Here is a 20,513-nt window from a genome sequence, read left to right on the forward strand (position 1 = left end):
CCTGTTTGGACAGTACACCATTCACGGAATAGATTTGAAGCAGAGGCCCAGATCAAGGAGATAACACACACATACAGCCCTGCACCAGCTGGTTGTCCTATCTCCAGCCTTCACTGCAGCAGCTGGTTGCTCCTCGCACCAGCCTTCACTGCAGCAGCTGGTTGCTCCTCGCACCAGCCTTCACTGCAGCAGCTGGTTGCTCCTCGCACCAGCCTTCACTGCAGCAGCTGGTTGCTCCTCGCACCAGCCTTCACTGCAGCAGCTGGTTGCTCCTCGCACCAGCCTTCACTGCAGCAGCTGGTTGATCCTAGCTCCAGCCTTCACTGCAACAGCTGGTTGCTCCCAGCTCCAGCCTTCACTGCAGCAGCTGGTTGCTCCTCGCACCAGCCTTCACTGCAGCAGCTGGTTGCTCCTCGCACCAGCCTTCACTGCAGCAGCTGGTTGCTCCTCGCACCAGCCTTCACTGCAGCAGCTGGTTGATCCTAGCTCCAGCCTTCACTGCAACAGCTGGTTGCTCCTCGCTCCAGCTTTTACTGCAGCAGCTGGTTGATCCTAGCTCCAGCCTTCACTGCAACAGCTGGTTGCTCCCAGCTCCAGCCTTCACTACAGCACAACCACAATAGGCCCATAATGTCAATTTGTACATGACAACAGGGCCAGTCTCTGGTATAAATTAGAATCGCAATCCCTCAGGATTTCACACCATACTGAATAGGAACAACAGGCCTGTTTTGGATCTATTATTTAAAATCGTTCAGTTGTCTAACTAGCCTCATGCCTCAGATGGAGGAAACGTTCAGGATCTGTACAAAATTACTGGACACATTCAAGTAGCTGTGGGTATTCAACTCTAAGGGGCATATCCTCTTTATATGGGCTATGGGGTTACGCTTGTGTTGTACAATAATGTATCTACCCCCCACTTTGTGCCTCCTAACAATCCCTAACAGCTGTTTCTGTCTTATTGTTCTCTACTACTAAATACCATGGGTAACAGAGTTCTCTGGCAGATGTTGAGAACAACTACAATCCCCATACTGTACAGCAGAGAGGGAATATGTGGTCTATTCCTTGGAAGGAGATGAACTGTTGCTTTCCAGTGATAAAGTCAAGCTGAATTCCTGCAACAGTCAGAGGGAAGATAAAGGCAAATGGTACTGATGCACCTCAGAGCAGGCTGGAGCTGCACTGATCTCTTTAGCTGGGCGCTATCAAATCAAATCAATTGTTATTCGTCACATACACATGGTTAGCAGATGTTAATGCGGGTGAATTGAAATGCTTGTGCTTCTGGTTCCGACAGTGCAGTAATATCTAACAAGTAACCTTTCAATTCCCCAACAACTACCTAATGCACACAAATCAAAAAGGGGTGAATGAGAATATGTACATGTAAATATATGGATGAGCGATGGCCGAGCGGCATCGGCAAGGTGCAATAGATGGTATAAAATACAGTATATACATATGATATGAGTAATGTAAGACAGGTAAACATTATTAAAGTGGCATTATTTAAAGTGGCATTGTTTAAGTGACGAGCGATCAGAGTGAGCTGTGGTAACGAAACCATGCTGACAAACACAGGGAGCCAGGGAGTCAGGCAAGCAGTGATACAGGGAGTCAGGCAAGCAGAGAGCCAAGGAGTCAGGCAAGCAGAGAGCCAAGGAGTCGGGCAGCCAGTAGGGAAGGCATAAAGTCAGTCAGGCAGCCAGTCAGTCGGCTAGAGGCATTTGGGGAGGCAGGAGGAGAGAGGCTCCAGACGGCACGCTCTAGTCCAAGCTGACCCCGGGGTCGTGGGAAGTTACCTCACTCTTCTGGAATTTGACAGTGTTGGCTTTGTTCATGTCTTCCGTCTCCTGGACAGTGTTGGCAGCCTTCTGGAGGATCTCCTGGGCCTCAGAGAGCTTGTTGGTGAAGCGGGAGAGCACCTCCCGTACCGGGGCCACGCGGCTGTCTGTACTGATCAGCTTCTTCTCCAGCTGACGCATGCGTCTCAGGACTGGACAACACAAACATTTGTAAATACACAAGACCACAAAGCTTGTCTCTACCTCCCCATTATAACACGTCTGTAGCGTGTGTGTTTCTTTGTGTAGATGTGTCTATGTGTGAGTGTGTGCATTTTTTCTCACGGTCGTGGGCCTCGGTTGACTCATCGGTAGCAATGGGTTCTTGTGGGGAAAGGTCCAGTTTCTTCATCCAGGCCACCATGCCCTCGGCAACAGCTGTCTTTTGAATGATGATCTTTGGGTCCAGATCCTGATGGACACTGTACAGCTTCCAGTCACTGATCATCTCTGTGAGACACAGACACAACACAGAGCACAGGGGGAAGGAAGTCTGGGATATGGCTATGGGACCAAAAGCACCCTCATAAACAAGTGCTGATCAATGGATGGCAGTAGGAAATACAGCAAAGGTGATTTGGATTTAAATCTTAAGGCAAGGCGGGCTTAAAAAGTAATTGGATATCATATATCAACATTTATAACATACCTAGGAGCATTATGAATAATTGGGGAGGTGTACGGTGCTCAGAGAGGCATAGCAGTGTATCTTTAGCAGGCTTAACAATACCTTCAATTAGCACTTTGAGGGTGGTAAGGTTAGTTGTCAGCTCATCAGCCAGAGTGAAGCTCTGTAGTGTGTCGTCATCCACTCTGTCCCCCAAGGACTTCAGTACACTCTCCTGGCCCACAGCAAACACCACACAGATCAATTACATAGTCAAGACATGAAAAGCACCACAGAACACAAAAATCAGTGACACATTCTGGACACCACCACCACAAGCTCAACTAAAACAGATTTGATGGCTCAGAGATAACTGAACTGTATAACCTTAGTCTCTCGTGACAGACGTTAGTGGGAGATTTGGTTCTGGAACCAACAGGAACCAACAGGCCCCTGAACAGCTTCTACCCCCAAGCCAGAAGACTGCTAAATAGTTTCATTTTTTAGTCTACACTAGTTTTTTACGAAGCATGCAACAAAAACATTTGAGTTAGAATGAATTAACTCTATGTTGGTTTTTGCATTTGGACATTATTTCACCTCCAGAGAAATGTCAACTATGAAAGGAGGAAGGTGGAGGAGGATGAGTGATGAAGGTGTCCTCTTACCGTCTCTGCAAGATGGTTCATGTCTAAGAGTAGAACAGCGCTGGCCTCCTCCAGCTGCCCAGTCTGGGTCCTCATCAGAGCTGACTTATTCCTCCAGTTCACAAACTGTGTCTGGAAACAAAACATAGGGGTAAAGGGATACACTTCCACAATACTATTACAATACACTAAATTTATGTTAGGATTGTGAGAAGAAAATGATGTGATTCACACAGTAGAATGGTTGTTAGATTGGCTGGTTGGTTGGTTGGTGTATGATATTTGCCAAACTTTATTTTTAGAAAAACTCTGCTAGTTGAGCTGCTTATTTGTGTTATTTAAATCAAAATGAACTGATAATATAGGTGTGTATAAACATCTTGAGTCCCAACTATATCAACCTGAGCAGAGAGAAAGGCTGTACGTGGTGTAATCATAACAGCATACAGGAAATCAAGTTCTTTTGTTCACCTGACCTAGAATTCCTTACAATCAAATGCCGACCGCATTATCTACCAAGAGAATTCTCTTCGATCATAATCACAGTCATGTATATCCCGCCCCAATCAGACACATCGACGACCCTGAAATAACTTGTTTTGACTCTATGTAAACTGGAAACCACATATCCTGAGGATGCATTTATTGTAGCTGGGGATTTAAACAAGGCTAATCTGAAAACAAGGCTCCCTAAATTGTATCAGCATATCTAATGCGTGACCCGGGCTGGCAAAACCCTGGATCGTTGTTATTCTAACTTCAGCAACGCATATAAAGCCCTTCCCCACCCTCCTTTTGGAAAATGTGACCACAACTCCTTTTTGTTGCTCCCAGCCTACAGACAGAAACTAAAACAGGAAGCGCCCATGCTCAGGTCTGTTCAACACTGGTCCGAACAATCGGATTCCACCCTTCAAGATTGCTTCGGTCACGTGAACTGGGATATGTTCTGCATAGCGTCGGACAATAACATTGATGAATACGCTGATTTGGTGAACGAGTTAATTAGCAAGTGCATCGGTGATGTTGTACCCACAGCGTCTATTAAAACATTCCCCAAACAGAAACCGTGGATTGATAGCAGCATCCGCGCAAAACTGAAAGCGCGCGAACCACTGCTTTTAATCAGGGCAAGGTGACCGGAAACAGTGTAGCTATTCCCTCCGCAAGGCAGGAGGGAACAAAGTAGAGACAAAGTAGAGTCGCAATTCAACGGCTAGGACACGAGAGGTATGTGGCAGGGTCTACAGTCAATCATGGACTACAAAAGGAAAACCAGCCCCATCGCGGACCACAATGTCTTGCTCCCAGGCAAACTAAACAACTTCTTTGCTCGCTTTGAGGACAACACAGTGCCACTGACACGGCCCGCTACCAAAACCTGCGGGCTCTCCTTCACTGCAGTCAACATGAGTAAAACATTTAAACGTGTTAACCCTTGCAAGGCTGCCGGCCCAGACGGCATCCCCAGCTGCGTCCTCAGAGCATGTGCAGACCAGCTGGCTGGTGTGTTTATGGACATATTCAATCAATCTTTAACCCAGTCTGCTGGTCCCACATGCTTCAAGAGGGCCACCATTGTTCCTGTTCCCAAGAAAGCAAAGGTAACTGAGATAAACGACTACCGCCCCGTAGCACTCTGTAACGGCTTTCTTTCTGGGAAGGAGAGGCGGACCAAAACGCAGTGTAGTTGTAGTTCATGGTAATTTAATAAGGTAACTCAAACATGAACAGGAATACAAAACAATAAACGTGAAAACCAAACCAGCCGTATCTGGTGCAGAAAACACAAAGACAGGAAACAACCACCCACAAAACCCAACACAAAACAGGCTACCTAAATATGGTTCCCAATCAGAGACAATGACTAACACCTGCCTCTGATTGAGAACCATATCAGGCCAAACATAGAAATAGACAAACCAGACACACAACATAGAATGCCCACCTAGCTCACGTCCTGACCAACACTAAAACAAGGAAAACACAAAAGAACTATGGTCAGAACGTGACACACTCACTTCCGTCATCTTGAAGTGCTTTGAGAGACTAGTCAAGGACCATATCATCTCCACCCTACCTGACATCCTAGACCCTCTCCAATTTGCTTACCGCCCCAATACGTCCACAGACGACGCAATCGCAATCACACTGCACTCTTCCCTAACCCATCTGGACAAGAGGAATACCTAAGAATAGGTATACCTAAGAATGCTGTGCATCGACTACAGCTCAACATTTAACACCATAGTACCCTCCAAACTTGTCACCCCACTCTGTGCAACTGGGTCCTGGACTTCCTGACGGGCCGCCCCCAGGTGGTGAGGGTAGGAAACAACATCTCCACCCAGCTGATCCTCAACACTGGGGCCCCACAAGGGTGCGTTCTCAGCCCTCACCTTGTACTCCCTGTTCACCCTTGACTGCATGGCCATGCATGCCTCCAACTCAATCATCAAGTTCGCAGACGACACTATAGTGGTAGGCTTGATTACGAACAACGACGAGACGGCCCACAGGGAGGAGGTGAGGGCCCTCGGAGTGTGGTGTCAGGAAAATAACCTCACACTCAACGTCAACAAAACTAAGGAGATGATCGGGGACTTCAGACAACAGCAAAGGGAGCAGCCCCCTATCCACATCGACGGGACAGTAGTGGAGAAGGTGGAAAGTTTTAAGTTCCTCGGCATATACATCACGGACAAACTGAAATGGTCCACCCACACAGACAACGTGGTGAAGAAAGCTCAGCAGCACCTCTTCAACCTCAGGAGGCTGAAGAAATTTGTCTTGTCACCAAAAACACTCACAAACATTTATAGATGCACAATGGAGAGCATCCTGTCAGGCTGTATCACCGCCTGGTACGGCAACTGCTCCGCCCACAACTGTAAGGCTCTCCAGAGGGTGGTGAGGTCTGCATCACTGGGGGCAAACTACCTGCCCTCCAGGACACATACACCACCAGATGTCACAGGAAGGCCAAAAAGATCATCAAGGACAACAACCACCCGAGCCACTGCCTGTTCACCCCGTTATCATCCAGAAGGCAAGGTCAGTACAGGTGCATCTAAGCGGGGACCGAGAGACTGAAAAACTTCTATCTCAAGGCCATCAGACTGTTAAACAGCAATCTCTAACATTGAGTGGCTGCTGCCAACATACTGACTCATCTCTAGCCACTTTAATAAAGAAACATTCATTACATAAATTTATCACTAGCCACTTTAAACAATGACACTTTATACTGTATAATGTTTACATACCCTACATTACTCATCTAATATGTATATACAGTACTCTATACCATCTACTGCATCTTGCCTATGCCGTCCGGCCATCGCTCATTCATATATTTTTATGTACATATTCTTATTCATTCCTTTACACTTGTGTGTATAAGGTAGTTGTGAAATTATTAGGTTAGATTACTTGTTAGATATTACTGCATGGTCAGAACTAGAAGCACAAGCATTTCACTACACTCACATTAACATCTGCTAACCATGTGTATGTGACAAATAACATTTGATTTGATTTGAACATGTACTATACCTGCAGACGTTGGGCGGTGTAGTTGTAGTACTTGAGCCTGTCGTTGGCTGCAGCCCCAGTGGAGATGTTCAACACACTGACCTTCACCTGGTCCAGGGTCTTATTGGACAGCCTCAGGTCACCAATCAGGTGCCAGATACACTCATCACAACCTGGTGGTAGGGAGGAGACAAATTATTTGTGTGTAATTTCCCCAACATCACATCATGCTAAAATCCAACACAAAGGGTTGTTTAAGATAATAATAAAAATGAATGTTTCAGTTTAACTAGACACTCTTACTGATGTTGCAGAGGTTGACCGTGGTGGATTCAGGGAGGCACTCCCCAGTGTGCACATCACAGTGGCTGCTAGCACAGTCACATTCTGGATGGAAGAAACAGACATACACATTTCATATAGTTGATTACATGTCGAGTTGAAGGCTTTAGGAGATAGGAGAGTCAGTCGGAGCACAAATACCAAATATATAATGGAACACATGGTGGGTCTTTTGGCTGGGAAGGAGTGCTGCTGCACATCTGTAGTGTGGTTCTGGTTCTCTATGGTGAAGCTGTGGAATGGATGATGGTTCCGGCAGCTGGGCAGATATATTAGGACTGGGCGGGCGGTGATGTCAGAGGAACGTCGGCTGCCAGCTGCAGTTAGTGTCTGTGGTCATGTGCAGATGCGTACGGATGGTCCCGGTGTTTCAGATCGCAGCAGATGCCTCCCTGACATCATGCATGAGTGGGTGTGAGAATGGTGGACTGGCTTGCTAGCTACAGATAATGTTATCTGTTCTTAATGTTTGACCAACTGGTCTGGGTGGTTCGCAAGATTAGACAGACACAGTACTTACTCTGACACCCTGAGGGGCCGTAGTTCCAGTAGTCTGGGAGGCAACGCTCGCAGTATCGGCCTCCGGCCCCTGGTTTGCACTGGCAGCTGTGGGTCAGAGGATGACAGGTGGGCCGGAGACCGGCAGGTCCGCAATCACAACTATGGCAGCCCTGGCAGTTATTGAAACCTGTGTGGCCCTTCTAAAGAACACAATGGATATACAGTATGTTAGACATCTGTTTGTTATTTCTGTTATTCACAGTAGCCTTAATGATTTTGTCTGCTTTCATCTTATTGTCTGCTTTACTGAGCATATCTGTTGTCAGGAAAATCTGTTCAACAGTGTTATTGTGTGACCACATGGTTGTAAGGCTGTCTCCTTGACAAGGCCCTTGAGCATCTCACCTCACATTGGTCACAGAGTTGGCCGGTGACACCAGGCTTACAGTGACATGTCCCTGTCCTGTCATCACACGAAGCTGTCCCACACTTACTACACTCACACACTGTAACACAGGACACACTCATAGTTAATACAGTGGGTCAAAAAAGCATGACATGGCCACAATGAAAATGGTTATTTCTGCCCTAAAATACAAATGAAAATCCTGCAATAGATTGTGATTTTTCCCATTTCTTCAGTTGTATTCTTCATCGTTTTCTACAAGTGAGTTAGAGCTGGACTTATCTCATCCAAACAGCAACAGTCCGTGTAGACCCAAATTGGTCTACACGGACAAGTTCTGGCCTGGTTTAGATCTTATTTCTCGGAATGATATCAGTTTGTCTCTGTGAATGGTTTGTCCTCTGACAAATCAACTGTAAATGTTGGTGTTCCTCAAAGTTCCGTTTATTACCACTATTGTTTTCACTATATATTTTACCTCTTGGGGATGTCATTCGAAAACATAATGTTAACTTTCACTGCTATGCGGATGACACACAGCTGTACATTTCAATGAAACATGGTGAAGCCCCAAAATTGCACTCGCTAGAAGCCTGTGTTTCCGACATAAGGAAGTGGATGGCTGCAAACTTTCTACTTTTAAACTCGGACAAAACCGAGATGTTTGTTCTAGGTCCCAAGAAACAAAGATATCTTCTGTTGAATCTGACAATTAATCTTGATGGTTGTACAGTCGTCTCAAATAAAACTGTGAAGGACCTCTGCGTTACTCTGGACCCTGATCTCTCTTTGATGAACATATCAAGACTGTTTCAAGGACAGCTTTTTTCCATCTACATAACATTGCAAAAATCAGAAACTTTCTGTTAAAAAATTATGCAGAAAAATTCATCCATGCTTTTGTTACTTCTAGGTTAGACTACTGCAATGCTCTACTAGACTCCTGTTACCTGGAGACTCCTGCTACCTGTTAGACTCCTGCTACCTGTTAGACTCCTGCTACCTGGATAAAGCACTAAATAAACTTCAGTTAGTGATAAATACGGCTGCTAGAATCCTGACTAGAACCAACAAATTTGATCATATTACTCCAGTGCTAGCCTCCCTACACTGGCTTCCTGTTAAGGCAAGGGCTGCTTTCAAGGTTTTACTGCTAACCTACAAAGCATTACATGGGCTTGCTCCTAAATATCTTTCCGATTTGGTCCTGCTGTACACGTACGCTACGGTCACAAGACCCAGGTCTCCTAATTGTCCCTAGAATTTCTAAGCAAACAGCTGGAGGCAGGGCTTTCTCCTATAGAGCTCCATTTTTATGGAATGGTCTGCCTACCCGCAGACTCGGTCTCAACCTTTAAGTCTTTACTGAAGACTCATCTCTTCAGTAGGTCATATGATTGAGTGTAGTCTGGCCCAGGAGTGTGAAGGTGAACGGAAAGGCACTGGCGCAGCGAACCGCCCTTGCTGTCTCTGCCTGGCCAGTTCCCCGCTCTCCACTGGGATTTTCTGCCTCTAACCCTATTAAAGGGGCTGAGTCACTGGCTTACTGGTGCTCTTCCATGCCGTCCCTAGGAGGGGTGAGTCACTTGAGTGGGTTGAGTCACTGACGTGATCTTTCTGTCTGGGTTGGCGCCCCCCCCTTGGGTTGTGCCATGGCGGAGATCTTTGTGGGCTTGTCTCAGGATGGTAAGTTGGTGGTTGAAGATATCCCTCTAGTGGTGTGGGGGCTGTGCTTTGGGAAAGTGGGTGGGGTTATATCCTGCCTGTTTGGCCCTGTCCGGGGGTATCATCGGATGGGGCCACAGTGTATCCTGACGTCTCCTGTCTCAGCCTCCAGTATTTATGCTGCAGTAGTTTATATGTCGGGGCTAGGGTCAGTCTGTTATATCTGGAGTACTTCTCCTGCCTTATCCGGTGTCCTGTGTGAATTTAAGTATGCTCTCTCTAATTCTCCCTTTCTTTCTCTCTCACAACTGACCTGAGCCCTAAGACCATGCCTCAGGACTACCTGGCATGATGACTCCTTGCTGTCCCCAGTCCACCTGGCCGTGCTGCTGCTCCAGTTTCAACTGTTCTGCCTGCGGCTATGGAACCCTGACCTGTTCACTGGACGTGTTACCTGTCCCAGATCGGCTGTTTTCAACTCTCTAGAGACAGCAGGAGCGGTAGAGATACTCTTTATGATCGGCTATGAAAAACCAACTGACATTTACTCCTGAGGTGCAACCTCGACAACTACTGTGATTATTATTATTTGACCATGCTGGTAATTTATGAACATTTGAACATCTTGGCAATGTTCTGTTATAAAATCCACCCGGCACAGCCAGAAGAGGACTGGCCACCCCTCATAGCCTGGTTCCTCTCTAGGTTTCTTCCTAGGTTTTGACCTTTCTAGGGAGTTTTTCCTAGCCACCGTGCTTCTACACCTGCATTGCTTGCTGTTTGGGGTTTTAGGCTAGGTTTCTGTACAGCACTTTGATATATCAGCTGACGTAAGAAGGGCTATATAAATACATTTGATTTGAACTACAATATATTATATTTGGTGAACATGCAGCCCTTTCCATGATACTATTCTTACACGGATGTGCACATGGCATTAGATAATACACAGGCCAGGGTTGTCTGAATTGTACTGTACTGTCTCTGAGGCATTGTGTCATTAGAGCATGGCAGGAATTATCACCCAGCCTGCCCAAATGTGTAAATACACAAAATAGACCTCCCCGTATTTAGTTTCAGATAGAGCCTTGTGATTGACTTATGACTATATGAGCAAAACAAGGGGAAATTGTTAAACCTATTGAAGACAGATCCATAGTAAGTCTTTAACCCCAAGAGCAACGTCAAAGCAGCTTTCAAGTCCAGAATTGTGCAAATGACTGGATATAGCTTCACTATTGTCAGACATCAAATTAATATCTATTTTTCCATTGGATATTTTTCCATGGGTAGTCTACATTGACAGTAAAGTTGACCTGTGTCACACCCTGATCTGTTTCACCTGTCCTTGTGATTGTCTCCACCCCCTCCAGGTGTTGCTTATTTTCCCTGTGTTTCCTGTCTCTCTGTGCCAGTTTGTCAACCAGAGTGTTTTTCCCGTGCTCCTACTTTTTATAGTCTCTTTTGCTCGTCCTCCCGGTTTTGACCCTTGCCTGTTTCTGGACTCTGTACCTGCCTCTCTGACCATTCTGCCTGCCCTGACCTCGAGCCTGCCTGCCACTCTGTACCTCCTGGACTCTGAACTGGTTTTGACCTTTTGCCTGTCCATGACCATTCTCTTGCCTACCGTTTTGGATTATAATAAATATCAAAGCCTCCCGTTTCTGCATCTGGGTCTCACCTTGTGCCCTTATAACCTGACTTATTCCCTTTAGCTCCTATTGGAGCAAAGGGCCTCAGTAGGGTAAGTAATGTCTAACAGTACTCTTGACAAGCACCTCTGCAGTTCTTGGCACTGATGGCGTCACCGTAGAAACCTGGGGCACACCGTTCACAGTTGGCTCCGGCCGTGTCCCCCCAGCAATTCTGACAGAAGCCGGTCACGTTGTGGCACTCATTGAAGATGTGGTTGGGGTCCGAGTTACCGTTACAGTCACAACTCTTACAGGAGTCACCGATCACCATGGGGTTGCCATAGAAACCTGGAGCACATCTGGGTGAGGAAGATGCAAGGTGGTTACCAATAATTGTTTGATTTAGTATGCCTTATCACTTACAGTGAAACATCATTGTTATATGAAAGCATTTCCAAATATTTATTGTTCAGGCCCTGAAAAAATAAATAGTGAAATTGTAAGAGCTTTACTTGTGTCTATCTATATGAGCCGATTTAGGATAATAAGTGTAATTGCTCCCACGGTGGTGTTAACTCATGGTGTTGGCCAAGGTTCTGTCAGCACTGACCTCTCACAGTAATGTCCAGCATAGCCCTCTTGGCAGTTGCATCGTAGGATGTTACTGCTTCTGTCACAGTGCTCTGCAAAGCTGGCCAGACACACAGCGGAAAGAATGTCAGTGAGCTCTGCCCGCCAACACACAGGCCTCTCTCTGCACGGCCTGCACAACAGTAGGGTCTGGATGGACGGACGCTATAGCTTACTTGTTGGAGGGGCTGGACAGGGGACAGGCGCACGGCTGGCAGGAGTGACGTCCGTGGTTGGCAACGTCAGGCATGTATCCATCCTCACATATTTCACAGAAATCCCCAGTGGTGTGGTCCTGACATGACTGCATGGTAAAGAGTGGAATATAGTTGAAATATATTACTGATATGATAGTAGATAGTAATCTAGAGACTAGAAGTATTCCCCATGGTGTAATTAAACAATAAGGCACAAGGGGGTGTGGTATATAGCCAATATACCACGGCTTAGGGCTGTTCTGACGCAATGAGGAGTGCCTGGATGCAGCCCTTAGCCGTGGTATATTGGCCATATGCCACAAACCCCTGAGGTACCTTATTGCTATTATAAACTGGTTACCAACGTAATTAGAGCAGTAACAAGAAATGTTTTGTCATACCTTGGGTAAATGGACTGATTTACCACAGCTTTCAGACAATCAGCATTCAGTTCTCGAACCACCCAGTTTATAATAAGTATTAATAGAGGGGATGGATTTCATACTTACTGTACAAACACCTGTGATATCTTCACATGTTTCTGAATGGCCTTTGCAGTTACATGGTAGGCATTTTTTCTGGTTACTGAGAAAATATAGTTTTGCACACACCTAGGGACAGGGAACATGAACGAGCTCTTTAAAACAGAGTACAACCTCAGTTTCACACAAGTTTTCCCCTGAATCTGATCTAGGATTAGAAATACATTTGACCAGTGATATGGTTCCTGACATTAATGCCAAGTTGCTTACGGGGCACTTTATCATTCTACCTTATGTTATTTTGAGTATTAAATTGTTATTGATTACTGCACTGTTAGGTTTAGCGCTTGCAAGAAAGGCATTTCTCTGTACTTGTGCATGTGACATTAGAACTTGAAACAGCAATTTCAGAAAGTACGTAGAGCACCTGGAATCCTTTTGGCAAGGCTGGATTAAGTTGTGCGTCATCAGTGGGATACAACGTTCCCCTACTTTTCACAATATCTCTTATCAAACAAACTCACGTTCCGTCATGAAAAAAAGGTGCTCTAGTGACTAAGACAAAATTCTGACATTATTGGATACTTTCATACTGCTAATAATGGTTCTCTCATTCACAGAATGTTACTTACAAAACTCTCATGGCCAATTCACTCTGGCAGTTTCCTAATGTAGTGTGAAATCAGAGTTCAGCAACACCTCTCCTCACTCCCCCTCCACAGATCCCTTTGATCTTCAGTCACCCCATTCAAAGATGGTTATGATCCTACAACACTACTGTTCATATTGGTCTGTTGTAAGAGTGCAGTGTTTCCCCCCCTTGTTTCATCCAGTCAATGGAACACGTATGTTGTGTCCAGAGTGGCAGGAACCAATACATCTCAAACATCTCACACAACTCCCAGTTGTGATGCATAATTCCCCTTGATTTATTCGGTAGCAGGCCGTGAGGTCCGGCTGCCTTCTGAAAATGAGTAGCTTCAGTTCTTCTGGCAATCATTGGAAAATAAACTAAACGACCTACGAGGAAGAATAAACTACCAACAGGACTGTCACGCCCTAACCGTAGAGAGCTTTTTATATCTCTATTTTTGGTTTGGTCAGGGTGTGATTTGGGTGGGCATTCTATGTTAATGTTTCTATGTTTTCTATTTCTTTATGTTTGGCCAGGTATGGTTCTCAATCAGGGACAGCTGTCTATCATAGTCTCTGATTGGGAATCATACTTAGGTAGCTTTTTCCCTCCTTCTGTGTGGGATCTTGTTCTTCGTTTGTGACCAGGTAGTTTGCACTACGAAGCTGGTCGGTTGTTGTTTTCTTTATTGTTTTGTTTTATCTAAAGGTTTCACTTCAACAATAAATATTATGTGGAACGCAAAGAACGCTGCACCTTGGTCTCATCCTTCCGACGACAGCCTTTACAAGGACATTAAAAACGAACATCTTAGTATTAAATTATCAACATCCTGTACAGCTGGCTGGTTATACGCTGCATTGGCAGGATAGAACAGCGGCGTCTGGTAAGACAAGGGGTCGGGGGCTATGCATATATAAAAACAACAGCTGGTGCACGATATTTAAGGAAGTCTCAAGTATCTCACGATAAGCTGTAGAGCACATTATCTACGACACTCAATGAGCTGTATTCCGCCATAAGCAAATAGGAAAACACTCATCCAGAGGCGGAGCTCCTAGTGGACGGGGACTTTAATGCAGGGAAACTTAAATATGTTTTACCAAATTTCTATCAGCATGTAAATATGCAACCAGAGGGGAAAATACTCTAGACCACCTTTACACCACACTCGTACAAATCCCTCGCCCTCCATTTGGCAAATTTGAGCATAATTCTATCCTCCTGATTGCTGCTTACAAGCTAAAGTTAAAGCAGGAAACACCAGTGACTAGATCAATGAAAAAAAAGTGGTCAGATGAAGCAGATGCTAAGCTACAGGACAGTTTTGCTAGCACAGACTGAAATATATTCTGTGATTCTTCCTATGGCATTGAGGAGTACACCACATCAGTCATTGGCTTTGTCAATAAGTGCATTGACGACGTTGTCCCCACAGTGACCATACATACATACCCCAACCAGAAGCCATGGATTACAGGCAACATCTGCACTGAGCTAAAGGCTAGACCTGCCGCTTTCAAGGAGCAGGACTTTCAAACACGGAAGATTATAAGAAATCCCGCTATGCCCTCCAAAGAACCATCAAACAGGCAAAGTGCCAATACAGGACTAAGACTGAATCGTACTACACCGTCTCCGACGCTCAGCAGCTTGCAAACCATTACAGACTACAAAGGGAAGCACAGCCAAGAGCTGCCCAGTGACATGAGCCTACCAGATGAGCTAAACTACATCTATCCTCGATTCGAGGCAAATAACACTGAAACATGTATGAGAGCACCAACTGTTCGACTGTGTGATCACGCTCTCTTACACGAGTAAGACGTTTAAACAGGTCAACATTCACAAGGCCGCAGGGCCGGATGGATTACCAGGACGTGTACTGTGAGCATTCGTCGACCAACTGGCGAGAATGCTATTCATTGACTACAGCTCAATGTTCTACACCATAGTGCCCTCAAAGCTCATCCATAAGCTTGGGACCATGGGACTAAACACCTCCCTCTGCAACTGGATCCTGGACTTCCTGACGGGCCGCCCCCCAGTTGGCAAGGACAGGGAACAACACATCCGCCACGCTGATCCTCAACACGGTGGCCCCTCAGGGGTGTGTGCTCAGTCCCCTCCTGTACTCGCTGTTCACTCATGGCTGCACGGCCAGGCACGACTCCAACACTATCATTAAGTTTGCCGACACAACAGTGTTAGGCCTGATCACCGACAACAACGAGACAGCCTATAAGTAGGAGGTCAGAGACCTGGCCATGTGGTGCCTGGATAACAACCTCTCCCTCAAAGTGATCAAGACACAAGACACAAGAGATGATTGTGGACTACAGGAAAAGGAGGACCGAGCACGACCCCATTCTCATCGACGGGGCTGTAGTGGAGCAGGTTGAGAGCGTCAAGTTCCTTGGTTTCCACATCACCAACAAACTAACATGGTCCAAGCACACCAAGACAGTCATTGAGAAGGCACAACAAATCCTATTCGCCCTCAGGAGACTGAAAAGATTTGACTCAGATCCTCAAAAGGTTCTACAACTGCACCATCAAGAGTATCCTGACTGGTTGCATCACTGCCTGGTATGGCAACTGCTCGGCCTCCGACCGCAATGCACTACAGAGGGTGATGCATACGGCCCAGTACATCACTGGGGCCAAGCTTCCTGACATCCAGGACCTCTATACCAGGTGGTGTCAGAGGAAGGCCCTAAAAATTGTGAAAGACTCCAGCCACTCTAGGCATAGACTGTTCTCTCTGCTACCGCGCGGCAAGCGGTACTGGAGTGCCAAGTCTAAGTCCAAGAGGCTCTGAACAGCTTCTACCCCCAAGCCACAAGACTACTGAACATCTAATCAAATGGCTACAACCCCTCCCCCTTTACGCCGCTGCTACTCTTACTATTATTATTATTATTATTATCTATGCATAGTCACTTCAATAACTCTACCTACATGTACCTCAATTACCTCGACTAACCGGTGCCCCGCAGATTGACTCTGTACTGGTTACTCTCTGTACAGAGTCGCGCTATTATTATTATGTTATTGCTGCTCTTTAACTACTTGTTACTTTTATCTCTCATTCTTAATCATATTTTTTTAACTGCATTTTTGGTTAGGGGCTTGTCACGGAGCAGATTTTTCCTTCCTTCCTGTGGCTTTTCTGACCTGTAGTACACACCATAAATGAGGCCAGGCCTATACATCATATGGTTATGATGTTAAATGATGTCCTGGTCATTGACTACAGGTCATTTTAATCGATTCTACTCACCTTCTGCTCCCACACATATGTTTGCATTACAACTGATTACGTATTATAGAGTAGGTGTTATCTATGCCAGTGTATAGGTAAAATGATCTGAATGGGTCCTGAATAGTAAGCAGTCTAGAGATCCATATCACAATTGAGGCTATTGCACTACAGAATGCTAGTCCTCTCAGAGGGTCTTATTGGTTGCTGACAGTGCTGAATAATTACACTTCATTGCTAATGACTAGATTTAAAATGATCTGAACCCCACCCTGTTCAACTGGGTCCTGAATTTCCTGACGGGCCGACCCCAAGTGGTGAAGGTAAGCAACAACATCTCCCACCCTCACAAACCTCTACAGATGCACCATTGAGAGCATCCTGTCAGGCTGTATCACTGCCTGGTATGGCATTTGCACTATCCGCAACCACAGGGCTCTCCAGAGGGTGGTGCGGTCAGCCCAAGCATCATCGGGGGCACACTGCCTGCGTTCCAGGATATCTACAGCACCTGTTGTCACAGACAGCCCAAGAAGATCATCAATGACCTCAGCCATCCGAGCCATGGCCTTTTCACCCCGCTACCACCTAGAAGGCGGAGACAACTTAGTCACTGTTACTGGCCGGCTACCACCCGGTACTCTACCCTGCACATAGTCATTGAACACTGCTCACTTTAATAATGTTTACATACTGTTTTACCCTCTTCATATGTATATACTGTATTCTAGTCAAGCCTCATCCTATTAAACTACTGCTGTACACACCTTTTCTATTCATATACTGTCCACACAACATCATATACAAATGTATATTGCTCGTTCTGATATTTCTTAATTATTTTATTTGTTGGATTTGTGTGTACTGTTTTGAATTATTGCACTGTTTGAGCTAAGAAAAACATTAGCATTTCACTGCACCTGCGATAACATCTGCAAAATATATGTACTTGACCAATAAAATGTGATTTGATTTAATTACCCTATGGTGAACTACTTTTGACCACCAGGGTCAATACAGTAGGGCTCTGGTCAAAAGTAGTGCACTATATACTGTATAACAGGGAATAGGGTGCCATTTGGGATGTAGACTTTAGAAGTGTAAAGTACATAACACAGCAGACGTTTCACCATGTAATATCTAACTACATTAGTTCCTGTTCGTTTGGACCAGAATGAGTCTCATTCAAATATCCTTTAGTTCAGAATACCATTTAATTAAAACACCAAACCCCAACTTCCTGGTACTGTTTCCCTTTGGGTATAGGGAGTAATCCTGTGATACAGAAAACAAACCCCTCAGGAATATTTTACAGCATGGTAAATGGTCTAATCCGCTCCTAAATGGCATGAACATTGAAACAATTCACATCTGTAGCCTTCTGGTCCACTCTGAATGTCCTCTGTAAAGTGAGCTATTTCTGAACTATTTCTCTGTGCTCCCACTGCTGTAGAGAACAAAGATGACATTCACCATGTAGTGTAGCCTTTCTCTGTTTCAAGTGCAGCAGCATGTCCCAAAGACTATGTCACTGTGCTCCACTTCTAAAAGGTGGAACCTCAAATAAATGTTAAGGGCAATTCCACGTTAACAGAGTGATTCAGAGACTCAGATTTTTCACACTCCTTGTGCACAGAGTTTAATCGTTTGTTTAACTTTGCAATCGTTGTTATTTTTTGTTGGCATACAATTTAAAGTGAAAAATCTGAATCTCAACATCACTCTGTTATCGGGGAATTGCCAGTATGCATTTATCATTAGCTGTTCATATCATGTGTTCGGAAGTGCTATAAGTTATTTAGCCTACATGAGACTAAGCATGAGTCTGGCTCTATCTCTGCCTCTGGTACAGGGATAAATAAATACGGTGAGTCTCAGCCCAGGCAGAAAAACAAGAATTGGCTCCAAACAAGAGTTCAGTCCAAAGTCAACATCTTCTCAGGTCTGAGGCTGTGGCAGACTCTCTCTCTCTCTGAAATAGGAACAACAAACCCGGTGCCCCCCTCTCCCTCCCTGCCTGCACCTACTCCTCACAATAAGAGGCAGATAGTTTATTGACTTTGGGCCTAGTGAAGGCTTCACTCTCTGACTTAGTGGTAAACTCCTCTGAAGATACTGAGGATGAGAAAGGGGTATGGCTTGGTAATGCGAATCTCATCATAATCCAATAACAGAGCAGAGACGATATGTCTGGAGTGGAGAGGCCTCTATATATGGGTCTCTGCTATTAGAATGCTCATGTACACAGAAGAAGTAAACAATTTCACAAGAGGCGGAAGATCGTCAATTCTAAATTTAGACACTGGGGGATCTGCTCCCTGCCCCCTCCCCTTCCCCCCACCCCATCAGAATTCTCTCTACTGCCTTAAATTTAGCAAACAAAAAAATAAATATAGTTATTAAATTCATTGTTCTGTGACTCTCTGTGACCTCTTACACAATGCAAAGTAGGTTTGTGTAACATTTACATTAGTTACATTACTAACATTGCACATTGTTTTGCCTGTGTGTCCCTGAGATATAAGGTCTCTCTCTAAGATAGATGCCCATTCTTTGGGCCCCCGTTGGACCCCAAACAGGAAATATCTGCCTGCACCCAGTCTACCCACTATAAATGTGTGAGCAGCACATCCAGTATTGTTTCTCATGCTATTTCTGCGTGCTATGTTCCCTCTATGTGTGTTGCTCAACACTTGGCAGCTGGTTTCCATTAGGGCTCCACCGGTGGCTAGCGCGGGCCAATGGAGAGTGATATGTCCCTCATCAGGGTCTCGGCTGGAGCTCCTCCACAAACATCCCGACGCCAGACAGAACACAGAGAGGGTTGAGACGCAGCACTGAGTGGCCAGAGTGCTGCCACAGAGATATGGATCCACACAGCAAGATCCTCTCACACCCAAACCACCCCAGCATTTCACAAAAAAATATCTAAGAAGCATACTGACTGACTTACAAACCTGCCTCTCTTGCAGTGAGTATCAAACCCCATTAGAGTTTAGCTATAGAAGCATTCAGCACAGTTCATGGGCATAATATCCAATGTGACAGTCTGATTCAGTCATGTGGAAAAAGTGATGTCGAAAAGTTTGCAATAACAACAGGTCCTCTGTATTTAGCTGTGATAAGGAACTGGACGCCTGCTGTGCATCCTGTACCAGCCAAGCAGAGAAAAAACTAAATGTCTGGTCTTACTTTCATCACAGACTGCTGTTCCCAATGTAAACCAATGGAAGTCGCTGGGCAGACGATCCCTGAGAGGACGATGGAGAGTAGAAGGCAGAGGCAGGGCAGAGCTTTAGTAGCAGACATGTCTGTGTGTATGTCCAGTGGAGCGCTGCTCCCTCTCGCTCTCTGTCTCACTGTCCTGCCTGTAGTGAAGTCTTTCTGCTACACAGGCAGCTCTTCTCTCCCTCTTTCTGCAGCACCCTTTTCCACTGGTCCGACCTTGCGGTGCAAGCGCCAGCTCAGTCCAGCCGCAAGTCCTATAAAACAAACAGTGTGTACTTCCTTCTCTCCTTTCATTTCAACTCCCGCCTATGCCTCCCCCAGTGGATCTGCCTCCCCAGAGCCTGATCATAAATCACATTCAGATGAGAAGTCTGGAGAGGGAGAGAGAAGAGGAGAGAGAGGGTGGAGCAATAAAAAAGGAAGAGAAAATTAGAGAGCAACGGGGTGCACTAGACTAGTGTGTATTTCAGACAGGCAGACAGTGCAGTCATCCAGGTGGCATATCTCCCTCTGACTGGCAGAGTCACATTGAGTGTTGTTGGTCAGCAGCTGTCTCCGTCTGCAGGGTCCCTCCATGGTACCCTTGGGGTACCCTTGGGGGGGACTGAGCAGCAGACACAACCTCCAACCCCTCTCAGAGGCCTCCCTCCCCCCTCTGGTCGTCCAGGTAGAGAGAGGGGCCGGGATAAGCCTCAGCACTACGTCTGCAGTTCTGAAAAAATAAAAAAGCTGCCCACCCCACCTCAACACTCTTCTCCCCCATCCCCCTTCCTGGCTGGCGCTGCCCCTCTGTTTTTCTAAACACAGGTCAGACTGTCAAAGAAGGTGATACATTTATGAAAACTATGTTAGTCAGGATGCTTCCCCCACCGGGAAGGAGGCCAGTAACTATGG

The 20,513-nt window shown here is 45.7% G+C and overlaps 1 protein-coding gene across 2 annotated transcripts in view; it reads right to left on the bottom strand.

The window, feature by feature from the left end:
- LOC118398744 (laminin subunit alpha-4-like) overlaps positions 1-19,935 on the bottom strand; it is a 37,427-nt gene extending 17,492 nt beyond the window's left edge. The window contains exons 1-13 of one of the 2 annotated variants that reach the window (XM_035794400.2): positions 19,584-19,935; positions 12,523-12,624; positions 11,993-12,120; positions 11,797-11,877; positions 11,331-11,545; positions 7,887-7,987; positions 7,501-7,681; positions 6,942-7,025; positions 6,660-6,811; positions 3,126-3,236; positions 2,581-2,692; positions 2,136-2,300; positions 1,809-2,002 (exon numbers count right to left, since the gene is read on the bottom strand). In XM_035794400.2, the coding sequence (XP_035650293.1) occupies positions 1,809-2,002; positions 2,136-2,300; positions 2,581-2,692; positions 3,126-3,236; positions 6,660-6,811; positions 6,942-7,025; positions 7,501-7,681; positions 7,887-7,987; positions 11,331-11,545; positions 11,797-11,877; positions 11,993-12,120; positions 12,523-12,624; positions 19,584-19,700 (1,743 nt within the window). In that variant the 5' untranslated portion in view covers positions 19,701-19,935. Of the gene's footprint in view, positions 1-1,808; positions 2,003-2,135; positions 2,301-2,580; positions 2,693-3,125; positions 3,237-6,659; positions 6,812-6,941; positions 7,026-7,500; positions 7,682-7,886; positions 7,988-11,330; positions 11,546-11,796; positions 11,878-11,992; positions 12,121-12,522; positions 12,625-19,348; positions 19,561-19,583 lie in introns of those variants that run through there. The other variant, XM_035794401.2, reaches the window with a different exon arrangement.
- Between the last annotated feature and the right edge of the window lie 578 nt (positions 19,936-20,513).

This window comes from Oncorhynchus keta, chromosome 19, assembly GCF_023373465.1.
Source record: "Oncorhynchus keta strain PuntledgeMale-10-30-2019 chromosome 19, Oket_V2, whole genome shotgun sequence".
Lineage (NCBI taxonomy): Eukaryota > Metazoa > Chordata > Actinopteri > Salmoniformes > Salmonidae > Oncorhynchus > Oncorhynchus keta.